The following is a 22,864-nucleotide window of genomic DNA, read 5'->3' as shown; positions in this document are numbered from 1 at the left end:
TTACCTATTGCCTTGCAGTGTCTGGCAGCACTGTGTTCCTGTTAGAGCCACCAGCACAAGCACCAGACGATGCTGATCCAGTGAGTACTCCATCAAAGGCATACTGTAGGCCTGGCATGTCTTGTCTACTAGCTTCAATATGAATCCGATTAAATGTGATAGGGTGAAGGCCCCAGTGCAGCAGCAACAGCACATGATGGAGACGATGATGAGGAGGAGACCATCTCTCTGGATTCCAGAAGGCATGAGGTATCATGTTAAGACTGTGAAAGTACTATTTACTCTACAATGGTGAGGAGTCCTCATCAAAATCAAAAAATCTAATTTCTTTTACAGGACCCAGATGCTATACAGTGGGAAAACCAGCCTGGCAACATAGTGCGTATTAATAAAAGGACACCACATCCTGCCAAATTCCAGCTGCGCTAATTGTATTGTGTTCACAGAGCTCACAAGCTATCAGAAAGTTGTATGGCAACCACCTCCGGCGCCAAATAGAACTGGCAGACATAGACATTCAGTACAAGAAGAAAAAGATGGAAAATCTTGCACTGGAGTTCGAAATAAAAAAGAGGACAATTAGGAAACTGGACCTTGAAATAAAAAAACTTGAGAGGGAGGTGAGATATGCCTTCAATGTACACTGTATGCTAACTGTAACACAAATGTATTAATCATTATTTTTCTTTCCTCCCCCAGCTCCAAGAAGATGACACAGCTCAAAATAAAAATTAGGTATATTCTCGTAAAGTCAAGTGAGCCATGACATATGAGCTCTTATTGTGAGCACACAGGACGGTGGCATCTTTCTAAGGTTTTTTTTATTTTCCCAGCAATCAGTACAACCAAGTCATCGTTATAAGGCATCGTCCTCTTTTGCCCACCCCCCCAGCACCAGGTGTGGCCACTAGCCTATATGAAGGCCCAAAATTGTGTGTTCCTTTCTGCTCTGACAATGGCATGCCCATTCGTGCGAGATGTGGTGGATGAAGAAGCACTTGTGCTGAGGAGAGCCTTCAGGCGAGAAAGGGTCTTCAGGGACCGGTTGGACCCACTGGCCTTCCCTGATGACCATCTATATGAAAGATACAGGTTTTCTGCAGATGGCATCAGGTATCTATGCAGACTACTGGGTCCCAGGATTAAGCACCGCACTACACGGAGCCATGCACTGAGTGTGGAGCAAATGGTTTGTGTGGCCTTGCGCTTTTTTGCTAGTGGAGCCTTCCTGTACTCAGTGGGGGATGCAGAACAGCTGAACAAGGCCACAATTTGCCGCACAATAAGGAGTGTGTGTCTGGCTATCAAAGCATTAGCAGATGTCTTCATCTCCTTCCCTGGCCACAGAAGACTCTGTGACATCAAAGAGGAGTTCTATAGGATTGCAGGTAAGAGGATCTACAAATTACAGGACAACTGTTAACACATAGTAGGATACTCATTACTTTGTGTGACAGGTTTCCCCAATGTCATTGGTGCAGTGGACTGCACACACATAAGGATAAAAGCCCCCTCAGGTGCCCATGAGGCCGATTTTGTGAATAGGAAATCCTTTCACAGCATTAATGTTCAGGTGAACATAACTTTTTGATATTGTCCATTGACGAACACTCTGCATTGCCAGTGATGTGCATTGATTGGTGTAATATTCCTCATCTTATGATTTCAGATGGTCTGCAATGCTGACTGTGTGATCAGCAATGTTGTGGCAAAATGGCCTGGCTCAGTCCATGACTCCAGAATCTTTCGGGCCTCTGAAATCTATCAGTGCCTATCACAAGGTAAGCCACACAACCCCTATTTATAACCATCATGGCTGTGTCAAGAATATCACTGTGTTTATGAGGTAGTAATGATGAGATTTTGTGTTGACAGGTGAATTCTCTGGTGTGTTGCTGGGAGACAGGGGGTATGGCTGCCAGCCTTTTCTCCTGACACCTTTCACAGACCCCCAGGAAGCACAGCAGGCCTACAACCATGCCCATGCCAGGACCAGGGCCAGAGTTGAAATGACCTTTGGCCTCCTGAAGGCACGCTTTCACTGCCTTCACAAATTAAGGGTCAGCCCTGTTAGGGCATGTGATATTACTGTGGCTTGTGCTGTCCTCCACAATGTGGCCTGCCTGAGGAAGGAGAGGGCCCCCAGAGTGCCACCAGCCATGGACTGGGACAATCCGGCAATCTTCCCTGATGACGACAGTGGTCGGCTGCTGAGGGACCAATATGTGTTGAATTATTTTAGTTAGTATGTGTGCTTTCAATTTTGGTTAAATATGTCCTGCGGTGGCAGAGGAATTTGGGTTTTTTTGGGTTCGTTTTTTGACGAATTTGGCCTCTTATGATGTTTGTGCGGTATACTGTGTGTAATACAAGGCTGCAGGGAGGCTACTGCATCCATTCATTTGTCTGTTCAGTTGATGTGTATGGATTTGTCCTGCATTTATTTTAGTGTGCAGACATGCAGGGTGTGTTATATACAGACCTTTGAATGTGTATGTATCATTTTGTATAATATGCTTGGATTCTGTGCTTTCCATCTTGTAGAGTCACTGTGACTTCAGTTTCGAAAGGAGCTGATGGTTTACCTGCTTTGTTTTGTCCTTATTCAATAAAGGAACATAATGTTACACATTGTGTTTTTATATTCATATGGAATGTGTATTTGTTTATATGACAGAGTACTAGGGCCACACTGAAGAAAAAGGATAAAGTCATAAATTTATGAGGCTGGTTCTTTCTGCAGAAAAGCTACATATTGTTTTTACAGTTTTGATACTTATGACAATGTGATACTTAATATTCTGGCACATCAGCATGTCTTTGTTTATGAAACCATACTGAAGTACAATTTCACGAAATGCCCCACATCTGTCATTTTAACAACTGTCCTCCTTTAAAACAACTGGTTACAATATTATGACTTGTGTTTTTTTCCCCTCTGTGGCCCTAATATTCCATCATTTTATATATAGCCTTATAGTCTATGGGAAACTGTCAATTATCTAATGATAGCAACATCATCTAAAAATCATTTTTTATCCAAAATCATTGAAATTAATGATCACAAACGTTTAAATAATAACAGTGGGTCTAGTTATATGTGATAACAATGTATAGTGAGCAGTGAAATAACTATTGGTTTCCATTTGTGGTGACTGCTGACTGACATTAGGGATGAGATTAAATAGATCCTGGAATTTAGCCTGGTCTGGAGCAGGCTAGCTCCACAGAATAAATCTCCATGGTAATTTATACCATAACATATCCTCCTGCCCCCTATCCATCTTTAGTGCAACCGGATTACGGATCAATTGAGCCAGGATCACCAAGATATCCTGGCTTAATCCCTTATCCTAGTTTTGTGCAACAGGCCCCAGAAGGCCTGAAAACGAACCCCCTCTAAAAAAATAAAAACATTTCGCAGCAACATCGAAGTTGCCAGATTTAGTCAAACCCCTTTTCCATGACGTTATCGAGTGATTTAAATAGGATTATCAATTTAACTTGAAACGATGTAAGAAGCAACATTCGGTTTTCCATTGAAACAATAATTATTGTGAGATAAGGGTGACTAAAAATTATTTAATAATGTCGCAAGAGAAATTATAATTCGCCCTCATTAAATTTGCCATATCATTTCCAATCAATGGATGTCGATTTAACTCGTTTGACTGCTATGATTGTAAATAAATCCCGTATGGCATGTGCATAGCTATATATACATCCAACAGGAGCGTTTGAGGGATGAAAGTTGGACAGAGGATCTCAACCTCTGTGCAAGAAACACTTGGATGAATAAAAAAAAAACTAATGTTAGGCAATTTTCTGTGACGTTATCATGTCCCAGATGTTAAGACATCTCGTTAAGACTACAGCAATGCAGTGCTAGAGGCGTCACTACAGCCCCGGGTTCGATCCCGGGCTGTATCATAACCGGCCGTGATCGGGAGTCCCATAGGGCGGCGCACAATTGGCCCAGCGTCGTCCGGGTTAGGGGACGATTTGCGGGGGGTTATAAGTAGGCCTTCATTGTAAATACGAATTTGTGCTTAACTGACTTGCCTAGTTAAAACTTCTTGTCAATAGGGGGGCGCCATTTCGACTTTGTAAAAATTCGTTCCCAAATTAAACTGCCTCGTACTCAATTCTTGCTCGTACAATATGCATATTATTATTACTATTGGATAGAAAACACTCTCTAGTTTCTAAAACCGTTTGAATTATTTCTCTGAGTGAAACAGAACTCATTCTGCAGCACACTTCCTGTCAGGAAGTGAGATTTCTGAAATCGAGGTCTCTGTTCTAGGGTCAGTTTATAAATTCCCATGTAAGCTATGGGGCTACATGCACAGCATACGCCTTCCTCTAGATGTCAGTAAGCGGTGAGAATTTGAATGGAGTGGATTGCACCATCTGGGGCACTATAAAAGCTCTTGGAACGGAAGGTCCGACCTTTTCAACAGGGCGCCTGATGCAGGAGGGACATCACCATGGCGTCCTGAAAAGCTTTCGTTTTAGCAGTTCTATATCTCCGGCTCTGATTTAATTTGATTTTTGTCTTAAAAACTTCATAAGGTAGTTAATTTAAACTGACTTATAGCAGTTTATATCAGTTTATTGCGATTTTCTGGAATTTCTTTGTCACGCGCTATCGCTAGTTGGACACCTCTCCGGCACATGGCTAGCGTTAGCTGCTATTTCTACAGGAGAAGAGGACATCTTTCAACCAAAAGACGATTGTTCTGGAGAAAGGACACCTTGCCCAAGATTCTGATGGAAGCTCAGCAAATAGTAAGAAGTCTTTATGCTGTTAATTCGTATTTATGTTGACAAATGTTAAACAATAATTCCGCCATGAATTTCGGTGCGGTCTCGCTTTAGCGCACGCTGTATGCGTAGTAACGTTAATTTTAAAAATCTAACACAGCGGTTGCATTAAGAACTAATGTATCTTTCATTTGCTGTCCAACCTGTATTTTTTAGTCAAGTTTATGATTAGTTATCGATTAGATTAGGTGCCTCTCCAAGATGGCGCCGGACAGATTGCTTGAAGTTTGGCCACTACTCACATTGTATAACCACGATTTGTGCCGCTACATATGCACATTTTCGAACAAACCCTATATGCATTGTGTAATATGATGTTACAGGACTGTCATCTGAAGAAGTTTATGAAGGTTAGTCAAAAATTATATATCTTTTGCTTGCTTGTTACGATCGCTAACCTTTGCTGCTGGTAAATGGCTTGTGTTTCTGGCTATTGTGGTAAGCTAATATAATGCTATTGTGGTAAGCTAATATAATGCTATATTGTGTTTTAAAAATCTGAAATATTGGCTGGATTCACATGATGTTTGTCTTTCATTTGCTGTACGCTGTGTATTTTTCAGAAATGTTTTATGATGAGTATTTAGGTAATTCACGTTCCTCTCTGTAGTTATTCTAGTCGCTTTGGTGAGAGTTGTGATGGTGGCTGCAATGGTAAACTATGATTTATACCTGAAATATGCACATTTTTCTAACAAAACATATGCTATACAATAAATATGTTATCAGACTGTCATCTGATGAAGTTGTTTCTTGGTTAGTGGCTATTTATATCTTTATTTGGTTGAATTTGTGATAGCTACCTATGCAGGAAAAAAATGGTGAAGTAAAAAAAGTGGTGTCTTTTGCTAACGTGGTTAGCTAATATATTTACATATTGTGTCTTCCCTGTAAAACATTTTAAAAATCTGAAATGATGGCTGGATTTACAAGATGTGTATCTTTCATCTGGTGTCTTGGACTTGTGATTTAATGATATTTAGATGCTAGTATTTACTTGTGACGCTATGCTAGGCTATGCTAGTCAGCTTTTTTACTGATGGGGGTGCTCCCGGATCCGGGATTGTGTGGAATTAAATAAAGGGTAAAATAAAAAGCGCTCAGTCTCACCCCCCCACCCCTTCTTGCCCCGCCCCCCACCCCTTCTTGCTGCCCCCTCCCAACACTCATTCTATCAGCAACAGACTGCCTGAGTCATCAGCAGCAGATCACAGTGAAGGATTGTATTTTTAAGAAAAATGCCATGGCGGCCGCTGTGCAAATTACAAGTGGCCCAAAACCTGTAACCCGCGACCAATACATTTTCACCCACCACATCGTTTTCAAAGTAGCACAATTTGGCTAGAAAACTCAGAACATTGCTCCAAACATGGCAACCCTGGTTGTTGTTGGTTGAAGCGTCATGTCCACTAGATTATTAGTCACGCTGACGGCATCGACTGAAAGACGCACATCGCCATCTGCTGTCTAGACTGGGTAACGCAGTTGGTAACATTTTGTATTATATTTTCAGACAAAAAGATAATTTTTTGCACTTTATTTCATCAAATAATTGTTATTATTTGGAAACGTACAAAGAGAACCATTTGTTAGTCAGTGCATATTTTATTAATGCATGACAATTAAAAACCGTCAGTCAGTCAAACAGACATCACATTAAGCACCTAATGCGTCTACATGATGTACTTCTGTTTTTATACATTTTATAATGAACCTCTTATTAGGGGTATTTTATATTTTAATTATATTCAGACAATCTAATCCTTTTTACAATCAGCATATTATTTTATCTGACATGGAGTAATACTGATGGGAATATTCATGAGGTAGTGAGTGTTTTAATAATACTGATGTTGAGGTAGTGAGTGTTTTAATAATACCGATGGGAACATTCATGAGGTAGTGAATGTTTTAATAATACTGATGGGAACATTCATGAGGTAGTGAGTGTTTTAATAATACTGATGGGAACATTCATGAGGTAGTGAGTGTTTTAATAATACTGATGTTGAGGTAGTGAGTGTTTTAATAATACCGATGGGAACATTCATGAGGTAGTGAATGTTTTAATAATACTGATGGTGTAACGGGTGACGCTCTCCTCATCCTCGGAAGAGGTGAGGAGAGAAGGATCTTCAGACCAAAACGCAGGCTCAGGGAAATAAGCCATCTTTATTATAAATTACGATGGCACACGAAACGAAACAAAACACTTTCCAAACTACAAAATAACAAAACGACGTTGACGAGACCTGAACATAAACTTACATAACTAAACATAAACTTACGTACAGGTAACAGACGACATCGAAACGAAAACGAAACAAACAAACGCTACAGTCCTATGTGGTACGAACATAACATACGGACACAGGAGACAATCACCCACAAACAAACAGTGAGAATGCCCTACCTAAATATGACTCTTAATTAGAGGCAAACGCAAACCACCTGCCTCTAATCAAGAGCCATACCAGGCAAACCAAAACCAACATAGAAACAGATAACATAGAATGCCCACCCAACCTCACGTCCTGACCAACTAACACACAAAAACTAACATAAATAGGTCAGGAACGTGACAGTTGGGAACATTCATGAGGTAGTGAGTGTTTTAATAATACCGATGGGAACATTCATGAGGTAGTGAGTGTTTTAATAATACTGATGTTGAGGTAGTGAGTGTTTTAATAATACTGATGTGAACATTCATGAGGTAGTGAGTGTTTTAATAATACTGATGGGAACATTCATGAGGTAGTGAGTGTTTTAATAATACCGATGGGAACATTCATAAGGTAGTGAGTGTTTTAATAATACTGATGGGAACATTCATGAGGTAGTGAGTGTTTTAATAATACTGATGGGAACATTCATGAGGTAGTGAGTGTTTTAATAATACCGATGGGAACATTCATGACGTAGTGAGTGTTTTAATAATACTGATGGGAACATTCATGAGGTAGTGAGTGTTTTAATAATACTGATGGGAACATTCATGAGGTAGTGAGTGTTTTAATAATACCGATGGGAACATTCATGAGGTAGTGAGTGTTTTAGTAATACTGATGTTGAGGTAGTGAGTGTTTTAATAATACTGATGGGAACATTCATGAGGTAGTGAGTGTTTTAATAATACAGATGGGAACATTCATGAGGTAGTGAGTGTTTTAATAATACTGATGGGAACATTCATGAGGTAGTGAATGTTTGAATAATACCAATGGGAACATTCATGAGGTAGTAAATGTTTTAATAATACTGATGGGAACATTCATGAGGTAGTGAATGTTTGAATAATACCAATTGGAACATTCATGAGGTAGTGAGTGTTTTAATAATACAAATCAAATGTTATTTGTCACACATACACATGGTTAGCAGATGTTAATGCGAGTGTAGCGAAATGCTTGTGCTTCTAGTTCTGACAATGCAGTAATAACCAACGAGTAATCTAACCTAACAATTCCACAACTACTACCTTATACACACAAGTGTAAAGGGATAAAGAATATGTACATAAAGATATATGAATAAGTGAACTGATTAAACGGCATGATCATTACACAGGTGCACCTTGTGCTGGGGACAATAAAAGGCCACTCTAAAATGTGCTGTTTTGTCACACAATGATACAGATGTCTCAAGTTGAGGGAGCGTGCAATTGGCATGCTGACTACCGGAATGTCCACCAGAGAATTGTTGTCAGAGAATTAAATGTTAATTTCTCTACCATAAGCCACCTCCTACGTTGTTTTAGAGAATTTGGCAGTACGTCCAACTGGCCTCACATGTATGGAGTTGTGTGAGCGAGTGGTTTGCTGATGTCAACGTTGTGAACAGTGTCCCATGGTGGGGTGAAGGTATAGGCAGGCATAAGCTACAGACAATGAACACAATTGGATTTTATCGTTGGCAATTTGAATGTACAGAGATACCGTGACGAGATCCTGAGGCCCATTGTCGTGCCATTCATCTGCCGCCATCACCTCATGTTTCAGCATGATAATGCACGGCCCAATGTCGCAATGATCTGTACACAATTCCTGGAAGCTGAAAATGTCTCAGCTCTCCCATGGCCTGCATACTCACCAGACATGTCACCCATTGAGCATGTTTGGGATGCTCTGCATTGACGTGTACGACAACGTGTTCCAGTTTCCGCTAATATCCAGCAATTTTGCACAGCCATTGAAGAGGAGTGGGACAACATTCCACAGGCCACAATCAACAGCCTGATCAACTCTGGGCAAATGGTGGTCACATCATACTGACTGGTTTTCTGATCATGCCCCTACCTTTTCATGGTATCGTTATTTTAAAGGTATATGTGACCAACAGATACATATCTGTATTCCCAGTCATGTGAAATCCATAGATTAGGGCCCAATGAATTTATTTACATAGACTTTTTTCCTTATATGAACTGTAACTCAGTCAAATCTTAAAATTGATGCATTTGTTTTATATTTTTGTTCAGTGTATAAATATATACATACATACATACATATATACATACATACATACATACATACATACATACATACATACATACATACATACATACATACATACATACATATACATACAGTAGGGCAAAAAAGTATTTAGTCAGCCACCAATTGTGCAAGTTCTCCCACTTAAAAAGATGAGAGAGGCCTGTAATTGTCATCATAGGTACACTTCAACTATGACAGACAAAATTAGAAAAGAAATTCCAGAAAATCACATTGTAGGATTTTTAATAAATGTATTTGCAAATTATGGTGGAAAATAAGTATTAGATCAATAACAAAGTTTATCTCAATACTTTGTTATATACCCTTTGTTGGCAATGACAGAGGTCAAACGTTTTCTGTAAGTCTTCACAAGGTTTTCACACACTGTTGCTGGTAATTTGGCCCATTCCTCCATGCAGATCTCCTCTAAAGCAGTGATGTTTTGGGGCTGTTGCTGGGCAACACGGACTTTCAACTCCCTCCAAAGATTTTCTATGGGGTTGAGATCTGGAGACTGGCTAGGCCACTCCAGGACCTTGAAATGCTTCTTACGAAGCCACTCCTTCGTTGCCCTGGCTGTGTGTTTCGGGTCGTTGTCATGCTGGAAGACCCAGCCACGACCCATCTTCAATGCAAGATCTCGCGATACATGGCCCCATCCATCCTCCCCTCAATACGGTGCAGTCATCCTGTTCCCTTTGCAGAAAAGCATCCCCAAAGAATGATGTTTCCACCTCCATGCTTCACGGTTGGGATGGTGTTCTTGGGGTTGTACTCATCCTTCTTCTTCCTCCAAACACGGCGAGTGGAGTTTAGACCAAAAAGCTCTATTTTTGTCTCATCAGATCACACAACCTTCTCCCATTCCTCCTCTGGATCATCCAGATGGTCATTGGCAAACTTCAGACGGGCCTGGACATGTGCTGGCTTGAGCAGGGGGACCTTGCGTGCGCTGTAGGATTTTAATCCATGACGGCGTAGTGTGTTACTCATGGTTTTCTTTGAGACTGTGGTTCCAGCTCTCTTCAGGTCATTGACCAGGTCCTACCGTGTAGTTCTGGGCTGATCCCTCATTTTCCTCATGATCATTGATGCCCCATGAGGTGAGATCTTGCATGGAGCCCCAGACCGAGGGTGATTGACCGTCATCTTAAACTTCTTACATTTTCTAATAATTGCGCCAACAGTTGTTGCCTTCTCACCAAGCTGCTTGCCTATTGTCCTGTAGCCCATCCCAGCCTTGTGCAGGTCTACAATTCTATCCCTGATGTCCTTACACAGCTCTCTGGTCTTGGCCATTGTGGAGAGGTTGGAGTCTGTTTGATTGAGTGTGTAGACAGGTGTCTTTTATACAGGTAATGAGTTCAAACAGGTGCAGTTAATACAGGTAATGAGTGGAGAACAGGAGGGCTTCTTAAATGAAAACTAACAGGTCTGTGAGAGCCAGAATTCCTACTGGTTGGTAGGTTTTCAAATACTTATGTCATGCAATAAAATGCAAATTAATTACTTAAAAATCATACAATGTGATTTTCTGGATTTTTGTTTTAGATTCCGTCTCTCACAGTTGAAGTGTACATATGCTAAAAACTACAGACCTCTACATGCTTTGTAAGTAGGAAAACCTGCAAAATCGGCAGTGTATCAAATACTGGTTCTCTCCACTGTATAGCTTGATTAACCACGTTTCCATCCAAAGTTTTTATGTCAGTAAAGTCATACCGTATAAAAAACTCACGACAGCTGGATGATGGAAACAGAAAGTTGTGATCGGTGGTGGTGTACACTCTATAGGTAAGGCTGTACAGTCAATGATGAATGTTCAATTCTCACAATAGGTTGATCAGTAGCCAGTTAGCTAGCTGTACAGTCCGATATGAATGTTCAATACACACAATAGGTTGGTTATGGATGTGATGTAGCACATTCAAAGTCCTGCAATAAGAGCTAAGATGCTAATATTTGTGTAAACTATACAAAGTTGTGTTCTGTGGAGGTCAGTGAATTGGCTGATGTCCCATTTCATGGGGTCACTCCATAGTTAAAGCTGATCAGTGTTCTGTGGAGGTCAGTGATTGGCTGATATCTCATTTCATGGGGTCACTCCATAGTTAAAGCTGAACAGTGTTCTGTGGAGGTCAGTGATTGGCTGATATCTCATTTCATGGGGTCACTCCATAGTTAAAGCTGATCAGTGTTCTGTGGAGGTCAGTGATTGGCTGATATCTCATTTCATGGGGTCACTCCATAGTTAAAGCTGAACAGTGTTCTGTGGAGGTCAGTGATTGGCTGATATCTCATTTCATGGGGTCACTCCATAGTTAAAGCTGATCAGTGTTCTGTGGAGGTCAGTGATTGGCTGATATCTCATTTCATGGGGTCACTCCATAGTTAAAGCTGATCAGTGTTCTGTGGAGGTCAGTGATTGGCTGATATCTCATTTCATGGGGTCACTCCATAGTTAAAGCTGAACAGTGTTCTGTGGAGGTCAGTGATTGGCTGATATCTCATTTCATGGGGTCACTCCATAGTTAAAGCTGATCAGTGTTCTGTGGAGGTCAGTGATTGGCTGATATCTCATTTCATGGGGTCACTCCATAGTTAAAGCTGATCAGTGACTATAGAACGTCTACACGCCTTTTAACTTTTTGACACGTTTTGCTCCTTAAAATTAAATCTATAAAGGGATTAAATTAGATTTAATAGAAAATGTTGAACAATTTTTGGATAAGTCTGTTCCCATCCAACCCATACCGTATACGGGTTCACTATCCTAAACAACACCGATGAATTGCAGGGCGCCAAATTCAAAAATATTCCTAAAAATATTTATAATCATGCAATCACAAGTGGAATATACCAAAACACAGCTTAGCTTGTTGTTAATCCACCTATCGTGTCAGATTTTGAAAATATATTTTACAGCGAAAGAAATCCAAGCTTTTGTGAGTGTAGCTTTCTATGCTACATTAGCTTAGCCTTATATTAGCTTGGTTAGCTTGGTCACGAAAGTAAGAAAAGCAATCAAATTAATCGCTTACCTTTGATAATCTTTGGGTGGTTCCACTCACGAGACTCCCAGTTACACAACAAATGTTATTTTTGTTCGATAAATATTACTTTTATATCCAAATACCTCCGTTCGTTTGGTGCGTTATGCTCCGAAATCCACCGGAAAGAGCGGTCACGAAAACACATACAAAAATGCCAAATAATATCCATAATGTCCACAGAAACATGTCAAACGTTTTTTATAATCAATCCTCAGGATGTTTTTCAAATATATATTCGATAATATATCAATCGGGAGTGTTGGTTTTTCATTAGGACCGGGAGAAACAATGGCCGCCTTTCTCTGTTGACATAACTCACTCTGAGAGCCCCCACCTATCCACTTATGCAATGTGATCTTTCACGCTCATTTTTCAAAATAAAAGCCTGAAACTTTGTCTAATGACTGTTGACACCTTGGGGAAGCCGTAGAAAAAGGAATCTGGTTGATATCCCTTTAAATGCACGTTAGGCATGCATAGGAACAGAGAGGTTTCAAAAAAGAGCCACTTCCTGATTGGATTTTCCTCCGGTTTTCGCCTGCAATATCAGTTCTGTTAAACTCACAGACGATAACCTCTAACGAGCCTCAACCCCGGATCCGGGATCACCCCCCACCCCCCCCCCACACTGATTAGCATCGCTAGCATAGCGTCACAATTAAATAGTAGCATCTAAATATCATTAAATCACAAGTCCAAGCCACCTAATGAAAGATACAGATCTTGTGAATAAAGCCACCATTTCAGATTTTTAAAATGTTTTACAGGGAAGACACAATATGTAAATCTATTAGCTAACCACGTTAGCAAAGGACACGATTTTTTTACTCCCAACAGCTTTTTCCTGCGTTAGTAGCTATCACTAATTCGACTAAATAAAAATATATATAGCCACTAACCAAGAAACAACTTCATAAGATGACAGTCTGATAACATATTTATGGTATATCATAGTTTTTTGGGGAAAAATGTGCATTTTTCAGGTATAAATCACAGTTCTACATTGCAGCTGCAATCTGAAATAGTGCTGACCCAGCCAGAACAATTACAGAGACCAACGTCATATAACGAATTACTCATCTTAAAACATTTCAGAAAAATACACAGCGTACAGATATTGAAAGCCCAACATCTGGTGAATCCAAACAATATTTCAGATTTATTAAATGTTTTATAACGAAAACAAAATGTAGCGCTAAATTAGCATAGCTATACCAGGCAGATTCGGCTAGGCGCCCACGGCCAGTTCACATGCACGACAGATATGATATAACATCGTAAATTGGGTCTTACTATGGCTGATCTTTCATCAGAATGTTGATCAAAGTGTCCTTTGTCAAGATGAGTCGTTGGTTCCGTTCAGAATTGTTCCTTTCCCACTCCATTTAGCACAGGTACCGGTCGAGTGGCACGGATCTCTCAAACGTAAATAAATTCAGACAACGGAACACCACAAAACTCCCCAAAAAATTCAAATAATCTGATTAAACTATATTGAAAAAACATACATTATGATGATCTGGTCACATGTATCAAACAAACTTCGAGACGGAGATAGTTTTCATCCATAATGGCCGCACAACAGAAGACAATCGCAGCTACAAGTCGCACGATTTAGACAACCGGAAGTTGTCGGTCACGCCAAAGAATTAGCTCTCATTTCACGTCAGTCCCAGATAAACAAGATATTTTTCCTCTGACGTCCTCTTGACACCCAGAGGAAGGCCAATGAGGTGTGTTTCGGGTCATAGGGGGCACGACCATATATAGGCAGAGCGTTGAAGCTGGCATACACATCTTGCTTTTTTCTTCTTGGTCATGGAAAGTGCTGTCAAATGACTTCTGTATCACTCAGAGACAAAATTGAAACGGTTTTAGAAACTAGAGATTGTTTTCTTTCCAATGGTATTATTTATATGCATATAGTAAGAGCAATAATTGAATAAGAGGCAGTTTAATCTGTAGAGCAAATTATGCTAATGGTAAAATAGCACCCCCTGTATTCTCAAGAAGTTTTTAAGACAGTTTTGGAAACTTTAGAGTGTTTTCTATCCTAATCTGACAATTATATGCATATTCTAGTTTCGGGGGCTGAGAAATAGGCAGTTTCAAATGGGTACGTTTTTTAGCCAAAAACGAAAATACCGCCCCCTAGTCTTAAGAAGTTTAATACTTGGTGGAAGCCATTACAGTTTCATTAAGATTCCACCAACTTTGTGCAAAATACATCCATAGTTTTTGTTAAAACTGCTCATTGCTGGACAGCGATATTTAAACCAGATGTTTTTTTTCAAGTCAGGACTGAGATCAGACCACTTAGGAACACTCAACAAGTCTTGGAAAGCCATTCTGGAGTGTCTTTTGCATAAAAAATTGTGTAATTCCAGAAAAATAAAACCCTATCCCAGCCCTCCAGGCTTGATGGTGGCAGCAGTGTAAACATTTGTGTAATTGTCCTTCAGAAAAATTAAACAATGTCGCAGGGTTAGGTTTTCAGAAGACTGAGGTGGGTTTTAACTTTTTACCTGGGCTTTGCTCCTTTCATATTTATTTTGATCCTGACAAACTCCCCAGTCCCTGCCGGTGACAAGCATACCCATAACATGATGCTACCACCACAATACTTAATGTGTGGTTAATGTGTGGTCTATCTCCAGATCATCATACTCCCGGGTGGCGCAGTGGTCTAGGGCACTGCATCGCAGTGCTAGCTGCGCCACCAGAGTCTCTGGGTTCGCGCCCAGGCTGGGCTGGGTTCGCGCCCAGGCTCTGTCGCAGCCGGCCGCAACCGGGAGATCCATGGGGCGACGCACAATTGGCATAGCGTCGTCCGGGTTAGGGAGGGTTTGGCCGGTAGGGAGGGTTTGGCCGGTAGGGATATCCTTGTCTCAGTATGTAAAAAAATAAAAAAATGTAATAAAATGTATGCACTCTACTGTAAGTCGCTCTGGATAAGATGAATGACTAAAAATGTAAATGTAAAAATGTAATCATCAGACTGTTAAATAGTCACCTCTAGCCGGCCTCCGCCCAGTACCCTGCCCTGAACTTTAGTCACTGTTACTAGCCGTCTACCACCCAGTACTCCACCCTGTATTCTAGTCAAGGTTCATCCTATATAACTACTGCTGTACACACCTTTTATATTCATATACGGTCCATAATGTCTAGACACACCATCATATACATTGTAAAAAAACTGTATATATATTTATATTTCAGACTCTGACATTGCTCGTTCTACTATTTCAATATTTATAAATCCTTAAAAAAAAATTGTAGGGAAAATCAGTAGGTCACACATGACTATTTCTAAACAAAGATAATAGACAAGTAGAATGGGACAGGTTTCTTATACTAGCTTTACTTACTCGGTGAAGAGACTCCAGGGGCGGAGATGAAGCCTGTAGGAATGAAGGTCGGACAGTAGTGCTGGTCCTGTGGTCAGGTGGGGGAGTGGTCGAGGCAGCCAATGATTGTGAGGAAGCATGTGGGGAACAGGGTCTTTCTACTGCCATTCTGGTGTCTGGATACATGCCAACAAAGACTACAACTGCTTCACACAATGGGAGTGGCTACCATTGACCGCCACACTTTCTTTCATAACCAGGAAACCCATGTTGAGCCATCAGTGTTGTCACTATGGAAGAGGGAGCAGGAAGCCGTCATCCAGTCTCTCAGAAACCCATGTTGAGCCATCAGTGTTGTCACTATGGAAGAGGGAGCAGGAAGCCGTCATCCAGTCTCTCAGAAACCCATGTTGAGCCATCAGTGTTGTCACTATGGAAGAGGGAGCAGGAAGCCGTCATCCAGTCTCTCAAGGACAAAGGTGCAGCACTGGTGTTAGTAGTTGATGACAGAAGTGACAGCCTGGACACACATCAAAGTTTGACACCGTCAGTGTTGTTGAGCAGAGAATCAACCAGATTGATTCACAGTCAGTGTTGTTGAGCAGAGAATCAACCAGAGAATCAACCAGATTGATTCACAGTCAGTGTTGTTGAGCAGAGAATCAACCAGATTGATTCACAGTCAGTGTTGTTGAGCAGAGAATCAACCAGATTGTCCATGTTGAAGATACTCAGGTATATAATAATTTTATTTGTTTAATTCTGTTTTCTTCTATTAGAAAATGTATGTAAGAATGATGTGTTCTTTTGGACCTTCAATGCTGCAGAAATGCCTTGGTACACTTCCCCAGATCTGTGCCGTCACACAATCCTGTCTCGAAAAGAATATATCACATCAAATGTAGGCTACTTAAAGTTCATTAGAGAACAGGCATAATGCTCGTACACTTGTCTCATGTTTTTCTACAAAAATAGAATTGTGCTTTTGGTCATTAAGCCTCATTAAATCAAACTGTATAAAGCTGTATGTTTTTTATTTCAACACCTGCTCCTAAGCTGTACCTCAGTATATTGACTCTGTACCGTTACCCCCTGTATATAGCCTCCACATTGACTCTGTACTGGTACCCCCTGTATACAGCCTCCACATTGACTCAGTACTGCTAACTCCTGTATATAGCCTCCACATTGACTCTGTACTGGTACCTCCTGTATATAGCCTCCACATTAACTCTGTACTGGTACCCCCTGTATATAGCCTCCACATTGACTCTGTACTGGTACCCCCTGTATATAGCCTCCACATTGACTCTGTACCGGTACCCCCTGTATATAGCCTCCACATTGACTCTGTACTGGTACCCCCTGTATATAGCCTCCACATTGACTCTGTACTGGTACCCCCTGTATATAGCCTCCACATTGACTCTGTACTGGTACCCCATGTATATAGCCTCCACATTAACTTTGTACTGGTACCCCATGTATATAGCCTCCACATTGACTCTGTACTGGTACCCCATGTATATAGCCTCCACATTAACTCTGTACTGGTACCCCATGTATATAGCCTCCACATTAACTCTGTACTGGTACCCCCTGTATATAGCCTCCACATTAACTCTGTACTGGTACCCCCTGTATATAGCCTCCACATTAACTCTGTACTGGTACCCCCTGTATGTAGCCTCCACATTGACTCTGTACAGGTACCTCCTGTATTCTTTATTGTGTTACTTTTTTTCTTTCGTTTATTTACTAAATATTTTCTTAACTCTTATTTTTCTTCAATCTGCATTGTTGGTTAAGGGCTTGTAAGTAAGCAATTCACAGTAAGGTTGTATTCAGCATTTCACGGTAAGGTCTACTACACCTGTTGTAATCAGCGCATGTGGGAAATAACAATTTATTTGAACTAAATATGGAGTATGTCAGTTTCAGTTTAGATGTAATTATATTTAGTATATTTTTATCACCAAATAATAATTGAATTAACCTTTTGTCAATACCGGTACTGTTAGCACTATTTTTTTCTTGACGTTTCCAAATTAAACTGCCTCGTACTCAATTCTTGCTCGTACAATATGCATATTATTATTACTATTGGATAGAAAACAATCTCTAGTTTCTAAAACCGTTTGAATTATGTCTGTGGGTGGAACAGAACTCATTCTACAGCACTTTTCCTGCCAGGGAGTGAGATTTCAGAAATCTTGGCCTCTGTTCCCAGGTCAGTTTTTATGTCCCTGTGAATGCTGTGGGGCTACAAACACTGCATACGCCTTCCTCTAGATGTCAGTAAGTGGTGGCAATTTGAATGGAGTCGATTGCGCAATCTGGGACCTCATATAATACCTTGGGGCGGAAGTACCTTTCTTTTCGACCGTGCGCCTGACTCAGGATGGACGTCGGACTGGCCTCCTTCCAAGCTTTGTTTTAGCCAGTTCTATATCTCCGGTCATGTTTTTATTCGTTATAGTTGTTAAAGACATCATAAGGTAGTTAATTTAAACCGACATAGCAATTTATATCAGTTTATTGCGATTTTCTGGCATTCCTTTGTGACGCGCTCTCAACATTTGGACACCTTTCCGGTACATGCCGAACGTTAGCAGCGATTTCGACAGGACAAGAGTACATCTTTCGACCAAAAGAAGATGGTTCTGGACAAAAGACACCTTTCCCAAGATTCTGATGCGAGTTCATCTAAAAGTAAGAACTATTTATGCTGATAAATCGTTGTTCCGTTGAAAAATGTTAAATGCATAAGCTGCCATTAATTTCAGTGTAGCCTTGCTTCAGCGCACGCTGTATTGCGCAGTAAAGTTAATTTTAAAAATGTAATTCAGCGATTGCATTAATAAGAACTAATTTGTTGCTGTATGCTGTGTATTTTTAAGAAAAGTTTTATGATGAGTAATTAGGTAATACACGTTGCTCTCTGTAGTTATTCTAGTCGCTTTGGTGAGTTTTGTGATAGTGGCTGCAATGGTAAACTATGATTTATACCTGAAAAATGCACATTTTTCGAAAAAAACATATGCTATACCATAAATATGTTATCAGACTGTCATCTTATGAAGTTGTTTCTTGGTTAGTGGCTATATATATCTTTATTTAGTCGAATTAGTGATAGCTACTGATGGAGTAAAAAACTGGTGGAGTAAAAAAAGTGGTGTCTTTTGCTAACGTGGTTAGCTAATAGATTTACATATTGTGTCTTCCCTGTAAAACATTTTAAAAATCAGAAATGATGGCTGGATTGACAAGATCTGTATCTTTCATCTGGTGTCTTGGACTTGTGATTTAATGATATTTAGATGCTTGTATTTACTTGTGATGCTATGCTAGGCTATGCTAGTCAGCTTTTTTACTGTGGGGGGTGCTCCCACAGAGATATTTCGTCACTTATTTTCCACTTTCAGTTTCACTTACTTAGCTAGCAAATGCAGCTATCTAGTTTAGCCTACTCAAACACTTGGCTCAAACAAAGGGATGCTATGTTAGCTAGCTGGCTATGACTATCCAACACAACACTGGAACTCTTCCAAGTCAAGGTAAGCTTTTGGTTTTACTAATTTATTGCCACTGGGACCCGCCAATGTAAGTGCTAAACTGCTTACTGACTGTACACTGTAATGTTAATGCATGATTGTAGCAGGTTTACTAACGCGTTAGTTCTATTAGCTATGTTGACTATGACATTACTTTAGCTAATATGGTGACAAGGATGTAGGCTGTGTGTAGCAGTTATGGTTTGACTTGGAAAGGTTTTTTCGCCTGGTCACATACAGCTGATGTGTTGTGCATTGAAGTCCAGAAGCAAAGGGAAAAGGTGAGAGGAGGAGAGAAGGAATACAACGTGGCTGTTATGAAAGTGAACTGTGTTTATGCATGATCAGGGGTGTATTCATTCCGCCGATTCTGTTGACAAATGTTTCTTAAACATGGATAAACATACCTGAATTTGTCCAGTAATATCTCTATTTCAGCTAGATGCAGGCGAGAGTGTGCAAGGCGATATTGAATGTGTCACTGTCTGTCCATGTGTCACTGTCTGTCACCGCAACATTTGCTCTCGACCTGTGTGACCTACATTCTAAACTTTCATTCATAGGCTAGGTTGCTACCTCATGGGCCGCGGCTTTTGTGGAGCGATGGGTAACCATGCTTCGTGGGTGACTGTTGTTGATGTGTGCAGAGGGTCCCTGGTTCGCGCCCGGGTATGGGCGATGGGACGGTCTAAAGTTATACTGATCACCTTCTCTATCTTAGCTAGATGCAGGCGAGAGTGTGCAAGGCGATATTGAATGTGTCTGTCCATGTGTCACTGCAAAGGTTTAGGCTAGGTTGCTACTCATGATGGGTATAGGGACAATTAGAGTATCATGTAGTAGCCTAAACCTATTGCTGTTACATTGAACAGGGTGAGTGAAATATGAATGACAGTCATCCAATATGCTGTAATAGAATTAAGGCCATGCTCATGAAAAAAACAATCGTCCTGCCTCATCTTAAACGGCACTGACCACCACTGTTTGGGTGGTGGACCATTCTTGGTAAACATGGGAAACTGTTGAGCTGAAAAACCCAGCAGCGTTGCAGTTCTTGACACAAACCAATTTGCTTGGCACCTACTACCATACCCCGTTCAAAGACACTTAAATATTTTGTCTTCCCCATTCACCCTCTGAATGGCACACATGCACAATCCATGTCTCATGTCTCAAGGCTTAAAAATCCTTATTTAACCTGTTTCCCCCCTTCATCTACACTGATTGAAGTGGATTTAACTAGTGACATCAGTAAGCGATCATAGCTTTAGCCTGGATTCACCTGGTCAGTCTAAGTCATGGAAGGAGCAGGTGTTCTTAATGTTTTGTAGACTCAGTGTAAAGCACTACAGATATTCAAGTGCTATTTGCATGTGATGCATTTGCTCTGTTGTTTACAGGATGATTTGTATCTTATAGAGCGTGGCTTTAAGGGAATAGTATGGTCACATCTAGATAAAAACGAATGTGAAAAATAAACAGAGAAAATGTGTATTAATAACACACTACCTATTCATATAAGTATTTATTAATCATCTACATATTCATATTGAGCTTCTACGTCTGTGTACAGGAACGTATTATTTGGAAGAGAAAATATATCAGCTTATTGTTAAATTATTATGACGTTCTTTCCAATACAAAAAGTGTAGTAACTATTGTTACCAAACTGCGTTACCCACTCCAGCCAGCGGATGGCGAAGTGCGTCTTTCAGGTGTTGCTTCTTGCGTGACGTATAATTTACTGGACCGGACGCTTCTTCAGGAACAACAACGCGGATACTCTTTCAACCACCTCGGTAGCTTGCTAGCCAACATAAAACTGAAAGGTTTACGTTTTAGACCATGTTTGTGTACATTAGCTAATCCCATTGTTTTAAACAAATTTCGGTTGACGTATCAACTGCTTAACTTTAACCTAATTTGCTTGTTCAATTTGCAAACTTGTTAAAGATTGATACTTAGCCTAGCACTAGGCTAGTCGCCAATGCTACCTATCTAGCTAGCTAACGTCCCTGACCATGAGCTCACCAAACTACTCCTCCCTTGCTAATGAAGAGGGGGTCTGCTGTATGGAGAAAGAATCTTTCAGAATGAAAAAGGAGGAAGAGGAGGCTGTTATAGTGAAAGAAGAGAAAGAACCTTTTAGAGAGGAAGAGGATGCTATCTCAATAAAGGTGAAGGAGGAAGACGTTTTGGGAGTGAAAGAGGAGACAGAAGATCCGATTATCACCAGTGAGTACTTTCTTAAAAACAGGGACACAAACTATGCAGTTGTTGAACTGTGGGGGCGTTCTACTGAAGTTCTATATTTTAATATGTTGTTCAGTACTGTATAAATTGTTAAAGGTTCGATCTGCCATTGGTACATTTTTTTGTTGGGACTTCTCAATTAGATGTATTGAATTCTCCATGTGGTCTATATTAAAGTTCCCCTCATCTAATATAACAGGCTTTTAAAATTCAATATTGGTGCATATTTTCTACTTAAAATATCAAAGGGATGCAAAAGTCACCCATTTTGTGGAAAGACACTTTTACATTTGCATCACAAACAACATTTTAGGAAATCGTGATGAAAGTGGCCATTTTAGACATATTCATGCCCCTTGTAAGACTCTAAGATTGCAATAGATGGTCATAAGTTTACGATCTGTTTGATGTCCTCGTTAACACAGGAGAGAGACATGACTATTGTGGATCCTCTGGGGAGCCTCAACAACATCCTGATGCTGACGAATCAGAGAAGAGTCTCTCCAGAACAGAACACCAGATGGTACAGCTCGGTCTGGTCTAGCATACAGCCTGCTCCGTCTGGGTCTGGGCGGTGTTTCTGTAAAGCACTTTATGGCAACAGTGGCATCAGCATCCATAATGATATGTGTCTGTGTCCCCTCTTTGTGGTTACCAGGACAATGCTAGCCCTTCCTCCCTCCCGGGGTCCCCGTGTCGTGCCTCTCCCGGTAGCACCTTACTGCTGGGTATGAAGAGGTTGTCTGTGCTGCTGGTGGACTGCAGGAAAACAACGGGGCTGAGTGGAACTGTGAGAGGACGAGAAGAGAAGAAAGGATCAGATTTGACTCATCAAAGTAAGTGCTGTAGTTCAGTTTGAACAAATAAATAGATCTGTTCACTGGTATCTGTTACCAGGACAACCAGCAGAGTTCTGTTAGTTGACAGGAAGATAGACTGGTATCTGTTACCAGGACAACCAGCAGAGTTCTGTTAGTTGACAGGAAGATAGACTGGTATCTGTTACCAGGACAACCAGCAGAGTTCTGTTAGTTGACAGGAATATGGACTGGTGGATATGGATGTTATGAATATCATAACACTGAAAACGGATTCTGCCAATGAAAAGAGAGAAACCAATAGACCATATAAAACCTTGATGAAAGTTAGCTTTGGAGAGAAAGTTTCAATGATCTGTTGTAAGGTGCAAATTTTACAAAAACTTTTCCTAAAAACATTATGGATGTTACATTGCCTGTCCCAGTCAACCCCCCTATCTTTACAAGACTGTAGAACAGGCAAACTAAACTCCAGACACTGTTAATTAATTAACTAATACTGGAGGAAAG

At 40.5% G+C, this 22,864-nt stretch overlaps 1 protein-coding gene across 1 annotated transcript in view; it reads left to right on the top strand.

Moving 5' to 3' along the window:
* The first annotated feature begins 21,015 nt into the window (after positions 1-21,015).
* LOC129845656 (zinc finger protein 184-like) overlaps positions 21,016-22,864 on the top strand; it is a 32,785-nt gene continuing 30,936 nt past the window's right edge. The window contains exons 1-3 of the mRNA XM_055913524.1: positions 21,016-21,518; positions 21,962-22,059; positions 22,195-22,372. Of these exons, the coding sequence (XP_055769499.1) occupies positions 21,305-21,518; positions 21,962-22,059; positions 22,195-22,372 (490 nt within the window). The 5' untranslated portion in view covers positions 21,016-21,304. The remainder of the gene's footprint in view (positions 21,519-21,961; positions 22,060-22,194; positions 22,373-22,864) is intronic.

The sequence above is a fragment of the Salvelinus fontinalis genome, unplaced genomic scaffold (assembly GCF_029448725.1).
Source record: "Salvelinus fontinalis isolate EN_2023a unplaced genomic scaffold, ASM2944872v1 scaffold_0332, whole genome shotgun sequence".
Lineage (NCBI taxonomy): Eukaryota > Metazoa > Chordata > Actinopteri > Salmoniformes > Salmonidae > Salvelinus > Salvelinus fontinalis.
The sequence above is the reverse complement of the archived record's forward strand: the minus strand, read 5'-3'. Positions and strand labels throughout refer to the sequence as shown.